The sequence below is a fragment of the Pocillopora damicornis genome, chromosome 6, assembly GCF_964200805.1.
Source record: "Pocillopora damicornis chromosome 6, jaPocDami1.2, whole genome shotgun sequence".
Taxonomy (NCBI): domain Eukaryota; kingdom Metazoa; phylum Cnidaria; class Anthozoa; order Scleractinia; family Pocilloporidae; genus Pocillopora; species Pocillopora damicornis.
Window position 1 is genome coordinate 20,370,006 of NC_142675.1, and position 19,700 is coordinate 20,389,705.

Sequence of the window (19,700 nt, forward strand, 5' to 3'; positions counted from 1 at the left end):
TCACCATTAGCTGTATGAATTGGACATTAATAAATGAGCAAAAAGCTTTGAAAGATTTCAGAAGAGTTACAACACATTTGTTTCAGATATCATTCTGAATGAGAATTAATTAAGCCACCATAAGTTTTAAACCCTTAAATGAGCAAAAGCATCTGTAACACTGATCAAATGTTTAACAATGTCCAATGTTGTTCAATTCTGTATACTGTCTTAAACCAACATGTGTTTCTGTTATCATTATCCAATGCAAAACACATTATTCAATACATGCAGAGCTGTTGCTTAGTATTGGCAACTCACTGGGTGAAAAAGTGGCGATTGCTGGCCAGATTTTTGGCTGGCGATAACTGTGTAAAACATGACAGCAGAAGGGAGAAAGGGCCTTCTTTCAGACTCCGCCCTTAAGCTGCCTCACTTACAAATTTCAGATGGCAGTGTCACTTCCTAACCTCGACCCAGGACATGTCATTATTTGAAAATTTTCATGTAATTCCTTTTTGATTGGATTATTTCAATATTTCCTTTATAATATTACCATTATAACTTTATTTTATCTCACCATCAGTTATATTTCAACACCTGATTTATACTTGTGTCTGTGTCAGTGTTGTTTACTTGTTGCTAAACCTAAGAAACATCACTTGCTAATTCTGAGAGGTTCTAAATCTGATGAATAATATTCATTCACAACTCTTTCTCATGAAGAGAAGCTAAGATATTATTACACACCTCCTCTCCTGGTGGGCCATTGACACCAGTTTTTCCTGGTCTTCCCTGCAAGGGTAAAAATTACAATTTATAGCTCTCAAAGAAATCAAGGGAATTTCTGCATGAAACATTTTTACACACATTTGAAACCTTCCCTCAAACAAGAAAACATGCAGTTTGGCATAACCCTTTCACCACGATCAAGGTATCAATATATATATATATATATATATATTAATCCCCAAAACTGATTTCCTCATTTCAACCTTAGCAGTAAATATTCAGTGCTAAATCAATCAATAACCCCAGACTGATTTTGTTCTTTCTTCTCGTTGCCACCTAGCAGGAAATATACCAATAATGTTGGGAGAAATTTCCTTTGAGTCAATGCATACTAGGAGCAGTTGAGGGTTACCTATAAAGATTTTGGTAAGGCTAAGAATCCAATTTATCCTTGACACAACAAAAGGATATTTTGGGGATATGATCCTTAAAGCTGGTATTCAAGGGACAAGGAGGAAGGAAAGTTCATTTGAATCAATTTTCTGATTTCACTTTCCCTTGGACAAATGCCCACCACACATGCTGTAAACAAAGTAAGTTTCTACACTTACATTATAAATGGCAAAATAATGACACTTGAAAAATAATTTTTCATACTGACATCAATATTAGGGAAAGATGTTTTTTTCTCTTGTCATGAGTGCGGGACAAATTCTGAGTACCTGCGAGGAATTGAACCTCAGACCATTAGATTTCACAGTATGATGCAAGGAATCCAAAGGTCTGAGGTTTGATTCCTCACAAGGAAGAATTTTTTTCTTTGTCCCACACTTTTGACAAGACGAAAAAACATCTTTTTTTATTTCTTTACTGGGCTAAAAAACTTACCACCTTCCTTATTCTGTTAACAGACTTCAATTTTGTTTTAAAAAAAACAAAAGTTATCATGAATCAAAGCTATTTTCCATAATAAGATGAGTTACCTACCCTTGAACCTTTGGGTCCCGCTTTACAATTGCATTCCTCATCATTTTGATCCTGAACGCAACCAAAAATAACATAATTAATTTATGTACCCACATTCTGAAGATCTGTGCCTATTTCTAAAAAGGAGTAATACACCTTCTTGCTATAACCTTGCTAAAGAAAAAAGCAAAAAAAATTTAAAAAAGGATTTCAATGTGGCTGTTAGCTAAGAAATCATGAGTGTTCCCAAATACACTGTCAGTTTTCATGAAATATCCACACTTGGGCAAATCATCAAGTAACTAGATGCACATTCCTGACTCTGAAAAAAGCTTATTTTCTAGTGTGTACGAGCCAGGAAAATTCATTCCCTAAAAATTAAAAATAACTTTCAGAATTTCTCAATATAGTTTTAAACAAACATCAAACATTCCCATATGGTTTATAGGTCAATTTCCACCCTAAGTAAGTGCAAATTTCTGATCGCTGGGAATTGCATCCATGCGAGACAGAGCATAAAAGTCAGATTATAAAACTTCTTCCAAGTTCAGAAGAGATGTTTTAATATAAATAAGTTCCAAAAATTCAAAGACTTTGAAAACAAGATAATTAAACAAATTACTTTGAATTTCTAGACAAATGCCGAATACTCTCAAAAGGTTCACATGAGGTTTTCTGTAGAAATTTGATCAACATTTGAGTAAAAGTGTCGAGAACACAGAAATATTCATGCATTCTTACATTTGGAATAGTCATTACCTTCACTTGAATGGTTTGTTTTGTGTATTTTACAGTTTGGTTTATTTCTAATTGCCATATTATCATAAGTGTCTTCCACCCTACAAAAATTTTAATCTCGATAAAAATTAAAAAAAGTAATACTCAATTTCAAAGGCATTTTTTGTTCCATTTTTTTTTTTACATGACAACTTGATGGCAGTTGGGTTCAAACATATCTTTCACAGGACTGGAATTGAGGACCTTTCAGAAATCCATGCCAGTTAGTCACATACACTACTTATTTTGATTTTTCCAAGCATTTACAGAAATACAAACATTTTAAAGCATAATTTTGTTCGTCCTTTTGACATTTAGTCGATGAAACCTGCAGACATTCCAACCCCTTTTGAGGAGAAATAGGGAGACTCTTTTAGTGCTGAAGGCGCTAAGATGAGCGCCAACGGCGCGAGCTTCTAGGAGGCATGGCCCCCCCCCCCCCCCCAGGAAATTTTGCAAATTTAGTTTCTCTCAAGTGGCATTTCCAGCATGTTGACATCATTTCTGTGGTTTTCTTTAAGGTCTTAGATTCTGAAAAGATGGATTAACAACAGCAAAGTAACGTTTTACACTCAGATCGCAAAAAATACTTATAACATAAGCAATTTTTTCCTTGTTTTCAGAATTTTATGATAAATCGGGAGAACCTGATAAAAATCGGGAGAGCGGGAGGCAACACATCAAATCGGGAGACTCCCGATCAAATCGGGAGGGTTGGAATGTCTGAACCTGGCAAACCTACTGAAAATTAATGATTATTATTAATGCCCTTAGGGCATTTGATTGCATGCCGGTCAATTGAACAATTCTTAGTAAATTGTGTCAAGCGCGAAGTAATAAAATCTTAGACCTAACTTCAGGGCATCCACCAATATAACAAAAAAAATGTGGAGAGCAAATTTATTTTTAAACCCAAAGCTTGTTGATTCAACGAAACCATTACTACATTACTACGAGGTGTTTAAAAATATTCAGAAGAAAATGCCTTTCCCGATGTATAAACATCATTTTATTGCACACTTGAAGGATCTTAACCTTGTTGGACGATAAAGTGAAAGAGAAAGACATGTGGTTGAAGTATTCACGGACTGAATGTTACCACGCGCGTTAACTCGCGAGTGAGTGGAAGGTTGGCGTGAGGCGCTCGCTTAGTTTTTCCCCATAGATTTCGCTACAACATAGGCAATTCAGCAATCGTTGTCGCCAAAAAACTAAATTAAGACTATTAGATCAATAAACCTCACCTGTGAATTCGCTATTCTGCAAACAAGGAAAATCAGGGCGAAGAGAGAGGCCGCCCTGTTGAAGAGAAACAAGAGAAAATACAAATGAGTCAATCCGTTCGTAAAAACCAGGGTAAAAGCGACGCGCAACCGTGCACCGAAAATTTGACAAAATCGAGCCAAGTTTTAGCAAACCTACCTCAACCCCATAATGAAAAAATATCAAATAATCACTAACAAGAGGTTTATGGCATGCAGAACTGAAGCAAGTCCGCGGATCGTTGACACGCTTCGTGGAAAGCACAGTACAAGGGTTTGTTATCCGAGCCTGGACGGCCGTGTCACTTCAAAGGAAGTGGGAAAAGCGATTGTGATGCATTCCGATTCCCCAAGGAGGCGAGGCTGACAGTTGACAGGCACTCGTAGAAACCTCACATTTTAGGGATTGTCTGCAAAGGCGGAGTGTGATGAAGAGGAAGTATCAAGTTTAAGATTGTGTCTGTCCCACCTCAATAACACGCATAGCTGAGCACGCCTTGGCGCCGAAAGAATCCCCTTTTCGCGGCAAAATTGAGGATCGGCATGTTTATTAAATAAACCGATCGATATTTCCGGTGGGGAGTAGTCTTTAAACCGCCTGAGCCCCACCAATCGATCCCCAACTGTTTTGCGGTTATATTTATTTAGCGTGCGCATAAAAGAGCTTATTCATTAAAGAAACTCTTGTTGTCAGACACTTTAGAGGGTGGGGACAAAATCGCCGAAATCGCATCAACCGAAAAAATTAAAAAGAAGAGGACTTGAGGTCTTTTGCTACTCATATGTCAAAAATTAAAAGTTATCTTGCCCTTGGATCTTATCTCGTTCTGTCATCTTGCAACAGTATTCCAAATCACCTTTAGAGATATACCAGTTTAAACCAACAGGGGTTCATGTTTTGACATTTTACCCGTCAAAAGAGGTGCTGCAACAGATACAAGTGCGGTTTGTAGAGCTGCTTGAGTTTTTGAGAGTTCTTGGCGAACTGACTCCCTTCCTTCATTCTGTGATAAGTGTATGGTGCTTCTTAGTTTTGGTTGGTAATTTTTGCTGACAAAATGTAACGTAAGTCTTCTTTTTTAATAAAGACCACACACAGGAACGGATTCGTGATTCGAATAAACATATGGGCATCAACACTTTTAGTTTTGAAGTGAAACCCCTAGAAGTGATTACTCCAGTTTAAGAAGAGATGGGCAATAAAGAAAAAAAACAGTTTTCAAACTGGGACTTTCATTACAGTGAGTTCAGCCTTAACAAATACCCAAAGATGTTTTTATTTGCTCATCAGATTAGCAGATTTTCCACAAAGAACAATATTTTAAGATCATAAAAAAAATGTGGAATTATCATTCACGCTTTGAGAAACCAAGTTCTGTCGTTTTCTGTGCGTCCGACTACATAATTCACGATTATTCGCGTGCTGAAAGTCAAGCGTGATTAATACGAAAAAGACTATACTAAGCAAACATCACGTCACTTGAAGAAAACTCTCTTGGGCTCTATAGCCCAACATGAGAGTATGCCATTTATATGACACTTCGTTCCGTTCAACCTCAACTTCCCATCAGGAGGCATGCGTCCGTAACCTACGTTCTTGTTAGGTCGTGGCGGACGCAAATTAGGTCAAGCTGTCTGGCATAAGAGAATTATCCGTAATCTTAATCAGCCCTCAGATCAAAAAGCTGCAGAATAAATTATGAAAGTTTCAAAGTTAATGTCATTTATTTGACGCACAAGCACGGGGTGTTTATCTTGTCTAGGAGCAACTCGAAGATCACCAGTCAGGCATGACAGCTATTTGCGGTTAAAATACTTGGAGTGCTTTTTTCCGGCTGTCGAATATTTTCTGACGAAAAGCAAATCGTATTTGACGCATTTTGATCAGAATCGTGAGCAGACCTTCCAACCTAAAGGAACTTCCGTGCGACTGAAGAGTACACACCTTGAGTCTAAATCCAAAAATTTCGCGGTTTACTGAAAGCATGCAATCTTCTCTCCTCTACGTGCTTTGGTGACCGTCCAATTTATGTTTAATCTCTAGCAAGCTCTTCCCACCTTGAGAATGAAAGCTAGGAGAAAATCACTACAACTAAAAATTTTCCACTGTCTACTAAACGTGATCTTAAGTCCCTAACGACGCGCCAGCAGAAATTCTTGAGAAATTTCCGCACAATTATTAGATTAATTTCACGCAACCTACCAGTTGAGAGATCTGGACAGTTGAACCTTTGTTCAATCCGAGTGGACGCGAACCCACCCAATCGCAGAACTTTGACACTCGGGAATTCCACGATCTGTCAATAAACCGTGAAACATTATCACCCGTGACCAAACGTGAAACAAAAGCCGCTTTCTCAATCTCGGAATTTTGGTCTGCTGTCCATTGAGTTACCGATCAGCAAACGACACTTCCAAACTCTCCTTACACTACAAGCGTCGTTAACTTAGTATGTCCAGATAAGAGCACAACGAACGTAGTAACTGCTTCTGGATATATCGATTAGCCATGCGGTACGTGTTGGCCGCGATCTTGTTTTTACATTTGTGTGTTCTATACTCGCCATGGAAGATCCCAATCGAACACGCGCGTGAAGTGATCTCCAGTATTTAACCATCATTTGTCATCTTGCAGGTTTTTAGTCCAATTTGCCGCTGTTTTTGTTGTAATTTGTGGATTCTATCTGGTGAATCCTCCTCTCGCGGATGCTGCGGTATGTTTGTTCAATTTTACTGTTATTCCTTAGCTCTAAGCCACTCCATCGAATTTTCCACCTCTTCACTAACACTGATCTTGTAGATAATTTAAAACCGTATGTGCTCGGATTCGCATGCCGCTCTTGTAACTCATAGCGTATAATATTTTTTCAGTTAGGCAGTAAAAAATAAACCTAACAAGGCGTATCTCTATGTACATCTAGCATCCTCTAAAACTATTTGTCCCATTATAAAAGTCCGTTTCGCTTATAATCAGTGTTCAAGTAAACATACTGCTCGAAAATTGGGGAATCCGACTCTGACCTCGCGTTTATTCTGCAAAGACTTAACTAGCTATGTTGCCATTTTGTTTGTAAGACCTCGGGAAGCTATGTAGTCTTGATTGTTTTTCCTACAATATTATTAATATTGATTGCACTGGGCCCCGCGGACAACGGGCAGTCGGCCCAAGATTGAACTTCTTAAATTTTCCTCCCAAAATCTTCCTGATTGAGGAGAGTTATCACTAAAAGGACACTTAAACAATTTCAAGCAAATTATAAAGCAAACCTTGACTGCCCTAATTTCGATTGCAAGTATAATCTCTTTTTGGTATGTTACATTAAAAGAAAATTATGCTTACAAGCATGAAGATTGCCATTTGCCTCAACTAATTTATTCGGAAAATAACATCCAGAAAGTTTTTTTTTTTTTAATCTACGACGGACATGAGTTTAGAGGTGGAGCACGTTTGAGGGGCAATTTTTCCATACCGCGAACAGTGTTTGATTGGGTGCGATTTTCACGGAGGATTTCCTAATTGAAGTGACAACGCGCACGCTACTTCGAGAGGGTGCGTGAATCTCTCGCGCGCGCTTTAGGTCGCACAAGTGCGTAAGTGGCTAAGCCGACGAAAGACGGGTGACAGACCTGTCAAGTACGTTGCCAGTATAACCACTCGGTAACAGTTTTGGAAAAAATCCCTTTAATAACACGCTGATAAGACGAAAGCTCTCTTAAGCCTGTTGTAAACAATACAGTAGACTCGGTTGAAACAGAAAATTTTCCGTTATGTTGACACCATATGTTCGCCAGATAAGTCTCGCTCGGGAAAAATCATCAAAACAGAGACTTTGTTTTGTAATTAGAACTCCACAAATCGGTATTCCAAAAGATCATTAAATCTTCCCGGGAACTGCCCTAAAGTCAAGATCGAGATCAATGATTTAATATACGAATTATAGGATCAACGGTAGGGATCGTCAGTTTTTTTTCCCGGCTAATCACGAAATTTTGGCAAGATTTAGTTGCTATTTTTTATACGACAAGCCGATGAAGGGACGAAAAATTAAACATTCAGACTCACTGAGACCATCTGTGCAATCTATTTTCATATCAAATCGTCAGGTAGCCTTCGATCCTTCTCCCAAATCTATTTCCGGTCATTCAAGCCGAAGAAAAAGTTTCGACCAAGAAAGATTGCGTTTGTGAACTCATAGCAAAAGAAAAGCAGCAGTAACTTATTGTTACGTGACGAACAAGAATTATCGGAAAAGATCGTGAAAGCAATGAATGTCTTTACAAATTTTTTCCTTGGCTCTCGTGACTTCCTAAATAACCCAGTGAAATCGGACTAGTGGTAACCTTCCTTCTTAATTAAATCTTGAACAAAAGTGCGTGAAATCGGGCTTCCGCTGCATTAAAAGGATAGAAAACTCTGAGGCGTGTTAAAATTGATATTCACTTTCTTCTTGGTCATGCAACTGAGATCGCTGGTATCATTTCATGAAGACTGTTCGATTGATAGCTTTTACTCGGCATAGCATACATACATACGTTTGTTATGTCTTGGGCCAGGGAGTCAAACCACAAATATATAGGCGAGGCTTTCGCTGCCCTGTATATGAAAGGAATTTTCACTTCCTATGCTGTGAGGGATTACAATTTTTTAAGCACTGTAGCAGATTTGGATGCACACCAAAGACTTATACTTAAGAGTTAAGCAAAGATTTAATTCCGTTCTTAAGTTGGATGTTGTTTGTTCCAGCTAATTTTAAAATGAATTCTACAGTGCTCGATAACAACAAATACAAATGTTTACATTTAAAAGCCATTTTATTAAACAAACAAATGATCATCTTTGCTAAAAGCCCACTCGAAATGTTGGGAATTTTTTATTTTCCTTGAGCATATCATAGGTAATAGAAAGTTCCAATTCTTTGGAACTCTGTTGAGGGTACCTCTCCTAACGAAGGTGTTCAACCATACAACGAATGGCAGCCTTCTTGAATTCCTTAATCTGTACTGGCACTTTAAAAGGAACGAGGAGAATAAACTCTTAACTTTCCTTATCAAGGCAAGGAGTGGTGGTAATAGATTAATAGCTTCAACATTCGAAAAAAGAGGGAATATTAGAATTAATGAATTCCACCATGGCCCACCCAGATTAAGACGAGAATAGTAATTAGTGTGAAAGCTGTTAAGAGGCTTTTCCAAATTTACTTGTACCGAAAAAAAATACCATGTAGTCTGTGGCCTTAAAAAAACTGCTGATTAGCAGGGAAAAAAAAATGATGCTGCAGCTTACCTTCAACATACACCCTTGCTGTGATATAAGCATTGTAATTATGCTCTCTAGAATTTAAACAGCCACAGAACGTACAAGAGTTTCACCTCTCCTATTAATGACTACTATACTGAGGTTTCTGAAAACACAAGAGAAGACAATTTTAAAATTGTACAGAACGTACAAGAGTTTCACCTCTCCTATTAATGACTACTATACTTAGGGGTTCTTAAAACACAAGGGAAGATAATTTTGAAATTTCCGCTAATTTGCCCAGTGTAATATGAAAAAAATGTCAACTGCTGAAAATTGGGATGTGAACTCTTCAACTATAATGAATGGTTGCTTATTGGATCACTAATAAAAACTTAGATTACTTGATGAAGTGTACCTGCTATAACACCCTTAAGAAATCCCAATGCTCACGAATGAGGCTGAAGTGTATTGATAATGTTGATGATACACCCAGTTACATGTACTAAATCTTAGCCAGCTCTTAGTTGTCGTGCTACAGGGCATCAAAAATAACCATATTCCTTTGTATTCCTATAAAATTTATGACAAGAGAGCAACTTAAGCATAATGACTGCTTGCCCAATAAGTTGTACAGTGATCTGAATGCAAGATAAAAGCTTTTCTCATCATTCATGCCGATATTAATTTCATAAAAACTAAGGAATAGTGAAAACATGATGTTTTAAAACAAGAGACTTGAAAATTAAACTAATTTCTTGAAGAAAAAACTGCAGAGCATCAAACCATCAACACAAAGACTACTCAAATATTTTCAGAAATAGTCTGATTTATCTATAATATCATATGAGGCACTTTTTTGAATTAATATGCTCATAATTCTTGGGTGATCAGGGTTGTAGCTAAGAAATTAAACTCCGAGCAAAATTTCAAGTGAAGCAGTCAAAAGATGACATTCATTGACAAATGGATGGAAGTGCATAACTTCAGAAATATCCTTTGTGTTTAACAAACAAAGCAATCACCAGCCACAGAATCCAACTGGTGGTTGCCTGTTTTTCATCCAGCAAATTTTGCTTGCAGCCAGTGCCAAGCAGCAACCCTGAATGATTCCAGATGTTAATTTCCACGCAGTTATAGTAATAAAGATAATTTAATGAAAGTTATCAATTCTGTTGATAATACTAAACTACCCTGTTATACTCTCCCACTGATGCAGCAGCACAGTTTCTTTAAAGACATCCCCTTTAATCATATGTTAACATTATTACTTGATTTTTGCTTCAACAGTGCCAAGGATGCCAATCATGTGTTCCTAAATGTATTGGAGAAAAAGGTGGAAGGGTAAGTTCATTATCAGTTTGATGCTTTTCTCAGAAAACATAATAACTCAATTTAATTATTTCATATTATTAATTAACTTGATTAAGAATTGGCAACATTTATCTGGCAGTACAAGTGATTGAACATTAAGTGGTTTACTGGTATATCACGGAATCCAAAAATCTATCCCTGAAGCCCTAAAGAAGCCACTATTTCAAAAAAACTATGAAAATCTAATATTGAGTATATTCATAGACCCTTCCCACTTCCAAAAAAAAGACATAGAAATAAACAAGTAACTTCCAGAAATTGAACTGTTTTTAACTTCTTTTGGAAGAAGACATGAAAGTTGTAAGAAATTTAATCAAGGTGAAGTTCCAATCCTATCAAAGGATAAATTGAAAATTGAATTATACAGAGAACAAAAATTAATAGAGTTTTAACATTGTAATCCAACCTAAATCTAACACCCACTCAAAACCGTTATATCATGGAATCCAAAAAGCAAGATACATCCCTGAAGCTGTGAGGTAGCCACTATTTCAAGACAAACCATAAAAATTTTAATATTGGTTTTGTTCATATACCTTCCTCTCCTCCAAAAAAAACAGAAATAAATGGGTTACTTCCAGAAATTAAACTGTCTTTAACTTTTCTCAGGGAAAGACATGAAAATTGTTAGAAAATGAACCAAGGTGAAGTTCTAATCCCATCAAAAGATAAATTGAAAATTGAATTATACAGAAAACAAAAAAAAATGGAGTTTTAACATCGTAACCCTACCTACATCTAACTCCCACTCAAAATGAAAACCAAGGTGAATGAAAAACATTAGAATATACCAGACTGGTAAACAGCACTTTCTGTGTGCACTGATTGGCTAGCTCAGAAGTGACTGACAAGTATTATTCACCTCCTAACAGCCAAAGATACAAAATTGTGACAATAACAGAAGTAAAACAATGTTTTGGTTCTTATGTGGTAAACAATAAAACAATCATTCACCTTTGTAATGGTAAAGAGAAAGCGGATTTTTCTTTGTCACTTCATGGCCTGGTAAATATTCACTAGTTATTTCAGAGAATGATTATTTAATATATTGTGATTGACTGTTTGGAACTAGCTGCCTAGCAATACACCCCAACCACACTTTATCAAGACCTCATGTACATGAAAATCTTTTTTGGTCCCTCCACTATCTGCAGGTAAATAATTTTAAAATACTAATGACTCCTTATGCAAGATCTTGGACATTGGATGACAAAAATTGCAATAACTGTCTCTGCAAAGAGCCATTCTACACATCATGTTGCCAAACCTCTACTGATTTTGGGGTAAACACAGGGAAAAGTTTGCTCTTTATAGTTGCATTTAAATTGTACCAATCATGTTCCTCACTTTAGGGAGAAAGAGGAAGACAAGGATTTCCTGGTCCACCTGGTTTACCAGTGAGTAAAGTTTGAATGTTGTTATTTTCAGGATTATTCAAAATTAGGAGGGTTTTGCTTTTAAAATTCTTTCACATGCATCAATGTAATGAATCTCTTGTACTATGAGTGGGAAAACTTGAATGGAATTTTAAAACATTTGGCCTATTACTATAATGGATGTTTGGCGGAATGCATTCTATAGTGGTCAATGTTATTGATTCTTCATTTATCCCATGGGTTGGAACTCAGATTGATTTGTTTCACAGGAACAAACATTGATCATATATCTGAAATGCCCCTTAACTCTTTAACTGCCAGAAGTGATCAAATGAAACTTCTCCCCATAATATCCTTACATTATCCAGCAAATAGGCAACGAGAATATTCAAACTTATCATGTAACTAATTACAAGGAAATGTGCAGCAGCTAAATGGGAGAATTAACAATTTGATCTTGAGAATTAAAGGGTTAAGTTTTCAACTTTACACCATTACAACTCTCTGGATCCCAGAAACACAAGCTAAATCAAGTATGTCAAAAACAGATCACTGAAAATATTGTTTATATGTTGACTTCGCAAACAACGATTCAAGAGCGTCTTTATAAACAAGTGTGTCAAGTTTTCAAAAGCTCTGAGCTACTTCATCTTCAAAACCATACTTCCTTAGAATTCAACTGGGGCCAAATGATATTCGTTTCAAAATCAAGCAACAATCAATACGTGAGGAGCTTACAAAGCCATAAACCATACTTCCTTAGAATTCAACTGGGGCCAAATGATATTCGTTTCAAAATCAAGCAACAATCAATATGTGAGGAGCTTACGAAGAATAACTCCTGAGAAAAATTAGATGAATGGCACTCACCTTTATCTATTTTGTAGGGTTTTCAAGGACCAGAAGGTCTACCCGGTCCCAGAGGTGATAAGGTAAGACTCAGGAATTCTGAAATTCTTAAATGTGTTGTTTTACAGCTTTGAATTCCGATCAAAGGGAATCAACTCTTCTTTGCTTGAGTTGCATACGATGCGATCGGGTGATCCATGCCTTTGATTTGAGAATATATTTGGCATCTTGAGTTTGATCAGGCGTCCACCAACTATTTCATTGCCTAGCTATACCACTACTGTTTCTTTGATGATACATCAACAATTATGGTTGGAGTTTCGATTATCTGCTATGTAATTTTGATGAGGAGCTAATTTCTGTTTCAATACCCGTGTTTTTCTCTATGTTCTTTTTGTAACAACTGATGCTTCAATTAACTGGAACCTTTCAATTATTCTTGAAGTTTTATTTTTTATAAGATTCACTCTCTTCTATACTTGAACCTTTCATATAGCATACTCTATTTTCCATTCTGTTCTTTGCACATTTCATGACAAAGAATCTTCAAAAATAAACAGGTACTCAAGTATGGAATCATTTCCCTTATTCTCATGACCTTGGTGTTCAATTTAGGGGTGATGGTGGAAGAAGAAATTGAGTGCTAGTCAACCTAACCCTCCCAACAGATAAAAGACAGGAGTTTTTTGTTGTTGGTCTTTTTTAATTGTTCAAGCTTGTTGTTCATCTTTTAACATTTTCATTCTTCATTTCAGGGCGGTAAAGGTGAAGCAGGCCCAACTGGTGAAAGAGGGCCAAGAGTAAGTACAATCTTTACAGGAAATCTCATTTGTTTACCAACAAACTGATTATCAGGTGTTCTTTTCTGGTTGTACTGCAGATCAATTAATTGCATGGCCACTGAGATTTTTCTTGTATTATCAACTACAGCCGTTCATTAAAAATATGCTAAACCTTGAGAGAAAAACAGTGGTGAATTAACTTTATGATATGCAGACAAAGGTAGAAAACTAAATTGATTCTTAAATTGAAAGCATTTTATAAGTAATTCTTTTTTATTAGTTGAAGTTCACATTCATTTTTAATCAACATAAGTAAGTAGATGCTTGAGTAGTTCATCTTGAACAAGGCTTAAGAGAGTTTATCATAATAAAGATGAGGCATTGAAGTGATATCAATCTTTATACTTCAGGGATGTAAATTTTTCAAACAATTTCTGTTATACATTTCCTACAAGTTTGGCAAATGAGATTTTAGTGCTGAATCAAACAAGTTTCCCTTAGTTGATTTTAACCCTTCTTATTTATCTTTCTTATTAAAAGCTTGTGAACTAATATTCAAAAGAGATATTTCTTTTTGGTCATTCCTCAGGGTGAAAGTTTTAATTGCACAAATATTTTCATGAATGTTAAGCTTTGACAAGTAACACCAGATAATTATGTGTTCATTTTCCTCTTTTGTCCAATAGGGACGAGTTGGTCAACCAGGTTTTCCAGGAGCAAATGGAAATCCAGTAAGTTCTGTCAAACCTCAGAGAACATTTATATGGAGTATTAAACCATAAATTCAAAGCTGGAAAACATTGGGATTTACTTTCAAAGTTTCCTTGTTGATTAAATCATGTTTTTGCTTGCTTACTGTACATCCACTACCGTAGTTATAACTCTGAAAATCATCACTAATAGTTAAGTGCTAGGAAGGAGTTGGAAAATGTGTGAGAGCGCAGAAGGGTGCCGGCCACCATTACTCACCATTATACTATTGATATGTATGAGGAACAAGAATTAATTAGTATTCATCAGTGAAAGAGAGGGAAGACATACCGCAAGTATGTGAGAGTCATCACACGTAAAAATAGCTGAATAGCAAACAGAGAACTGTAAAAGTTTTTAATCCATAGGTAGGACCCCCTGACTATCCTGCAAAGATTTATCACCTCAGAGTGCAGCACAGTTATGTCTTAATTCTAACTTTGATTAAATACATTTAGCCACATTTAATGGTTATTTAATCATTTTGTTTATTTATAGGGTATACCCGGTGAGGATGGTCCTCGTGGTATGATGGGAGACCCAGGCTGTAATGGAACAAAGGTATGTAGTGCATTAAGTAACATAATATTCCCTGATCAGACAAGTTTACATACAAGTTATGAACAGGCAAGCATACTATTGAATTTGATTAGACAAATTTACTAGCTATGTTATAACACTTTTTAAAATACCCCTAATCTGTGAAACCTGTATTAAATGGTCAACAGCAACCCCAGTCCAACCTGTGTTATCCCATGCGTGATCACTCAACACAAGTTGGACTGCAGTTATAGTAAACTGCATATAGTCTAAAGTTGGTATTTGTTAGAAGCAGTATACTTAGTCAATTTCTTGGTTTGACAAACTAATGGCCTTGACTCACACAGTTTTAGATGGACATGTATCTTTGAGTTATTTAGACTGAGTATGATATGGTAGGTTTTTGTTAAGAAAAAAGAGAGAGAGAGAGAAAAAAAACAGGTGCATGTTAATAGGCTTTCGATTGAAACCCATCCTCTAAATGTAATTTTACCCCAAGACTTCTGATACTCATTCACTTCCAATTCTATCTGGCAACAGGGAGAGCGAGGTATCCCAGGAAACCCTGGAAACCCAGGACCCAAAGGAAACACGGTACTTATATTATTTTTAAATAAAAACCTCCAGATGGTTTCATCATAAGTATGTTTTTAAGTCCTACTTACAGAATTTCATGGTAAAGACTTGGACAAAACCATAGCTCACCACAATTTTACAGAAAGTTGATTGTCAGTACAATTTTAGGCTTGGTAAGTATCAACCAACAAGTCAAATTGCATTGTGGTCCTTGAGGCAGATATTTTATTTGTTAAGTAGAAGCAATATTGGAGGAGAGTATGTCAAATGAACAAGAAACTAAATGTTTTCTACTAAACAAAATGCATTCACACCAATAGAGTGGATTGTTGGATGAGCTAAAAATTACAGAAAAACATTGGTTTCAATTTAGAGTGATATCATTAAGAACAAATTGTGTTACTCACAGTTCTCTAGAAACTTGACTTTCTATTTCCATGCATCTCTTCTGAATTGTCCTTCCAGGTTTATTGTTTGAGACATACATTTATACTCATGTGACGTCATTAGTTATTACTAAAGAATACATTTTTTCCTACAATTTTGAGGTGTTTTTCTTGTTGGTCCCCAGGGCTTGCCTGGCAATGTAGGAATGAAAGGTGAAAAAGGTTCATCAGCCACTGATGTTGTTGGAGCTAAGGTACAAGTATATCCCATGATTAACCCTTTCACTCGCAAGATCTCATTTACTAATCCTCCCTTACTGTAGGTCATAAAATTCCTATGGGTTGTGTAATAAAATAGAGACAATGTTTTACCAGTCTAATGGTTTTAACAACCTGATTCCTAAATATACAAGAAAAAGAGTGGTATACAAAAATGAATAAATAAGCCATATAAGCAAATAAACACAAAATATGTACACAAAATTATTTAAACTAAAACTATGCAGATTCCAAGTTTGTGGCATGTCACCCAGAGAGGTCTTTGCACAAAGTATTTTAATTGCATGGCGTATTTTAATTTGGGGTTACAACTGTGTGCTTTTGGAGAATGTGGTAATGGATCAACTGATAATCATCTGATTGATATTTTGCTATATTCTCATCACTTGTCTTCTTGATGTTGTATTGAGGTTGTATAGAGAAATTCTGTCTTTGTCACGAGTGGGAGTTGAAGGGTAACGAAGACAAAGTCATCTTACAAGCAAGGAGGCCTATCGGCCTGGATGTTTAGCTACATGTTTTACTTGCCCCCTCCTACCCCCAGGTGGAATGCCTGTCTATGACAAGATTACACCCCCCAGAATTTAATTAAATTTTTGCGAGAGTCATTTAAGCCCATTTGCCGGTCATTTGAAAGGTGGTTAGTGATAATCCTGGGTTAAAATTGTATCTAGGAATACTGTATGATGTTTTAAAAACTCATTTGCAATTTTTTTCTCTTCTTTTCAAAGGGAGATACAGGACCTCCAGGAGAAAGAGGAGATGCTGTGAGTATTTTTTATCTAACTCTTTCTTGCATAGGAAGATGATGCATTGTTACTGACTGATACTCTCCCTTTTTTTGATAAAAATTTTTATACTTTCAAAAAGTTTTTCATCTATTCAAAGTTAAACATTATAACTATAGGCAGAAAATCAAACTTGCCAGGTATGATAACATATTCAAGAAAATTATTGATATTGTAAATATTGATTAATTATTATGGTAATTTAATTGAGTGAAGTGTTATTTGGCCTGAAATCATACACTTGATTTCAAAATCAAACATGTACACAGGGCTAGTTTGATTTGAAACCACAAGACAGTATGATTTTCAATTACCACTTTATCATGTCCATTTTTAAATTGCAAAATTCAGTGACTCGAATACAGGTTTTTTTCAGTTTTTACAAATATTTTATTGATTCAGCACTGAGCTGGTTTGGAAAATTTGATTTGTTACTTTAAACAAACCTCAAATTCAGATTGGTTGATGTGTTTTAGTAAAGATTTCTAACTGACTGGGAAAAAGATGCAACTTGGAGCTAAAAATGGCTAGATTCACGAATAAATTGCACCAATTGGAGCCATCAGATTGTAAGAAAAACCATTGATTTCAAAATGGATGTCATAAATGCAGCTTAACAATTGTTTATAGGGAGAGCGCGGGGACAGAGGATCACAAGGTGGCCAGGGACCACCAGGAGAGAAAGGGGAACCTGGACCACCAGGCCCTGATGGAGCAAAGGGAGAAAAGGTGAGTCTATCTTGCTAAAAATTAAGAAACAGACTTTGTTGCATATACTAATCATCACATACAGTGTTCATACATATACAAACCTCAGAATGGCCTAGGTCACCATAGAGTCTCAGTCTATTAAGCTCACTTGTGAAGAGCATAGGTGTGGAAAGGTCTCAAGTTTGATTCCCTACAGGGAATCAGAACTTTTCCTTTTTTCCCTTGCATGCTTGTGACAATTAAATATTTTGAAGTGTAGGACTTGAGTAGTTTCGTGGTTATCCTGTTTTTGCTAGAAGTGAATCAATTTGAAGGGAGATACTGTAAGTAAATATATTTAAGTTACAGGTTGTTGTTTTGCATTTTCCTGCTAGAAGTCAACCAATTTGAAGAGATACAAATTTTAGTTATGGGTACTATGATGGTTGTTTGTATTAAGATAACAAGCAGTTAAGCAGTGCTTTACAAGTTAAAAGATGCACCCCAGGTAAAAATATAAGGTGGGATCCCGCCAATCCCACCTGGGATCCCATGTGTGTCCCAGGTGGGATCCCGCCTTTTTCAGGTGGGATCCCGGGTGGGATTATGGAACATCCCGCATGGGATCCCACCTGGGATTATGGAACATCCCGCATGGGATCCTGGGTGGGATTATGGAACATCCCGGGTGGGATTATGGAACATCCCGGGTGGGATTATGGAACATCCCGCATGGGATCCCACATGGGATCCTGCCAATTGAAGTTGGGATCCCGCCTTAAATTCCTAATAGCATCCCACCTGGGAAAGCACATCCCGGGCAGGACTAAACCTAGAATCCCACCAATCTGTCTTAGGATCCTGCCTCAAATTTCAGATAGTTTCCCACCTGGGAAATCATATCCCAGGCGGGATTGCATCTGGGATCCTGCCAATCCCAGTTTAGACCCTGCATAAAATTACAGATGGCTTCCCACTTTCAGAAAAATCCTTTGAGGGATCCTGTTTATCACTGGAGACCACAGATTTATGAAATGTACTAGATAGGATATCTTAAAATTAAGAGGATAAAATTTTCTAGGTGAGCTATAGACCCCATCAATCCACTGAGGGTCCAAAACTTTCCAACTAGCTATAGAACATACTGACACCTCCAATGGGATCCCATTGTCTTACCAAGCTATTGATCATAAATGATTCAAACAGTACATGAATACACAGACTATATGTGATAAAGATCTCATAATTTATTTGCAATGAACTAGCATGTGTTTGACTTGTTTCATTAACAAATTTCTTAACCGAACATTCTTAAAGAATAACAGCAAAACTCAGCATATTACTTTTTCTTCATCATTTAAGCAGACCATCTACAGTGTAATAAGGCTCAACGTTTAAAAAAATTGGCTGTTGTGTATCAAAGAATAAAAGAAAGACAAAACCTCAATAATTCATGTTATCAAAATTTTGACAAAGGTACTGATTGAAAGTCTGCTCTCTCTTCAGTCGAATTTTTCAAAGCAAAGCAAGGTCAGAATGTTCCCAAATGTGACTAAAGTAATCTTGAAACCTTACTCATAGATTTATTTCATTGTAAAGTGTAAGCTTAGGAAACTGCAGTATGCAAGCGACCAATTCGATTCTCAGAATTATTTGAGTTTCAGTTGCGCTGAGTGTTAGGTAAGATTAATTCAAGCCGTTATTTCTATTATTTGATAAGATTTTGATCACGTAACGAATATGGCAATTTGTACTCACCACAAACTTCTAAAAATCCTAGCTTTAAATGGCCACTCGATCGTTGTTTGAACCACTCGATATGTCAACTGTTAATTGTCCCTTCTTTTAAGTTCACGGCGCCAACGACTTTCTTTTCATTTAAAACACTCACGCTGTTCTCGTTTTCCCATTAAACCACAATAAAACCAATCTTTAGAAGTGTTATATTAGGCAAAACAGTTGGGAAAAGAAACAACTTGAAGCAAGAGCGGTTAACCGATGAAAAGTACATTCAAAGATGAGCGCCAAATGGAGTTTTCTTTGTTTCCGATTACGGGCATGATCACGTGGACCTTTTAGCAAAGAGAATCCGCTGGCTTGACCCATTGCAGTCTCAAGAGAAGCGCGCAACATTTTTCTGTCTCTTCTGACCGGTTCTCCTCTCTTAGATGGTGGATACCTTGGATTCATGTTTTGATGATGACATAAATAATGATGTGAATTCACTCTATGTAGAAATAATCGACAAGAATCGAACAAGAATGCACGATTTGTGGCCGAAAGTTTTCGAGGAAAGAAAGACTCGAAACCCACTTGAGTTATGTTCACGGCGAAGGTGAGAAACAACACAAGCCAATA

At 36.6% G+C, this 19,700-nt stretch overlaps 2 protein-coding genes and 3 long non-coding RNA genes across 6 annotated transcripts in view; 1 reads left to right on the forward strand and 4 right to left on the reverse strand.

The window, feature by feature from the left end:
• LOC113675325 (uncharacterized) overlaps positions 1–4,221 on the reverse strand; it is a 40,266-nt gene extending 36,045 nt beyond the window's left edge. For both annotated transcript variants that reach the window (XM_089209198.1, XM_089209197.1), the window contains exons 1-4: positions 3,877–4,221; positions 3,699–3,753; positions 1,699–1,749; positions 730–774 (exon numbers count right to left, since the gene is read on the reverse strand). In XM_089209198.1, coding sequence (XP_089065324.1) covers positions 730–774; positions 1,699–1,749; positions 3,699–3,753; positions 3,877–3,887 — 162 coding nt within the window. In that variant the 5' untranslated portion in view covers positions 3,888–4,221. The remainder of the gene's footprint in view (positions 1–729; positions 775–1,698; positions 1,750–3,698; positions 3,754–3,876) is intronic.
• A 756-nt stretch (positions 4,222–4,977) lies between these two features.
• LOC149044357 (uncharacterized) lies at positions 4,978–6,518 on the reverse strand. The gene is made up of 2 exons (XR_016187581.1): positions 5,920–6,518; positions 4,978–5,401 (listed from the first exon to the last, which is right to left on the reverse strand). It is a non-coding gene; the product is annotated as an uncharacterized LOC149044357 (long non-coding RNA).
• LOC113675326 (uncharacterized) overlaps positions 6,056–19,700 on the forward strand; it is a 39,585-nt gene continuing 25,940 nt past the window's right edge. Inside the window, exons 1-12 of the mRNA XM_089209199.1 lie at positions 6,056–6,230; positions 6,352–6,430; positions 10,243–10,296; positions 11,679–11,723; positions 12,590–12,634; positions 13,307–13,351; positions 14,020–14,064; positions 14,582–14,644; positions 15,164–15,217; positions 15,771–15,839; positions 16,596–16,631; positions 17,283–17,381. Coding sequence (XP_089065325.1) covers positions 6,226–6,230; positions 6,352–6,430; positions 10,243–10,296; positions 11,679–11,723; positions 12,590–12,634; positions 13,307–13,351; positions 14,020–14,064; positions 14,582–14,644; positions 15,164–15,217; positions 15,771–15,839; positions 16,596–16,631; positions 17,283–17,381 — 639 coding nt within the window. The 5' untranslated portion in view covers positions 6,056–6,225. The remainder of the gene's footprint in view (positions 6,231–6,351; positions 6,431–10,242; positions 10,297–11,678; positions 11,724–12,589; positions 12,635–13,306; positions 13,352–14,019; positions 14,065–14,581; positions 14,645–15,163; positions 15,218–15,770; positions 15,840–16,595; positions 16,632–17,282; positions 17,382–19,700) is intronic.
• Positions 8,579–9,127, reverse strand: LOC149044358 (uncharacterized). Its single transcript, XR_016187580.1, has 2 exons — positions 9,001–9,127; positions 8,579–8,723 (listed from the first exon to the last, which is right to left on the reverse strand). It is a non-coding gene; the product is annotated as an uncharacterized LOC149044358 (long non-coding RNA).
• On the reverse strand, positions 17,019–19,390 carry LOC149044359 (uncharacterized). The gene is made up of 2 exons (XR_016187579.1): positions 19,101–19,390; positions 17,019–17,655 (listed from the first exon to the last, which is right to left on the reverse strand). It is a non-coding gene; the product is annotated as an uncharacterized LOC149044359 (long non-coding RNA).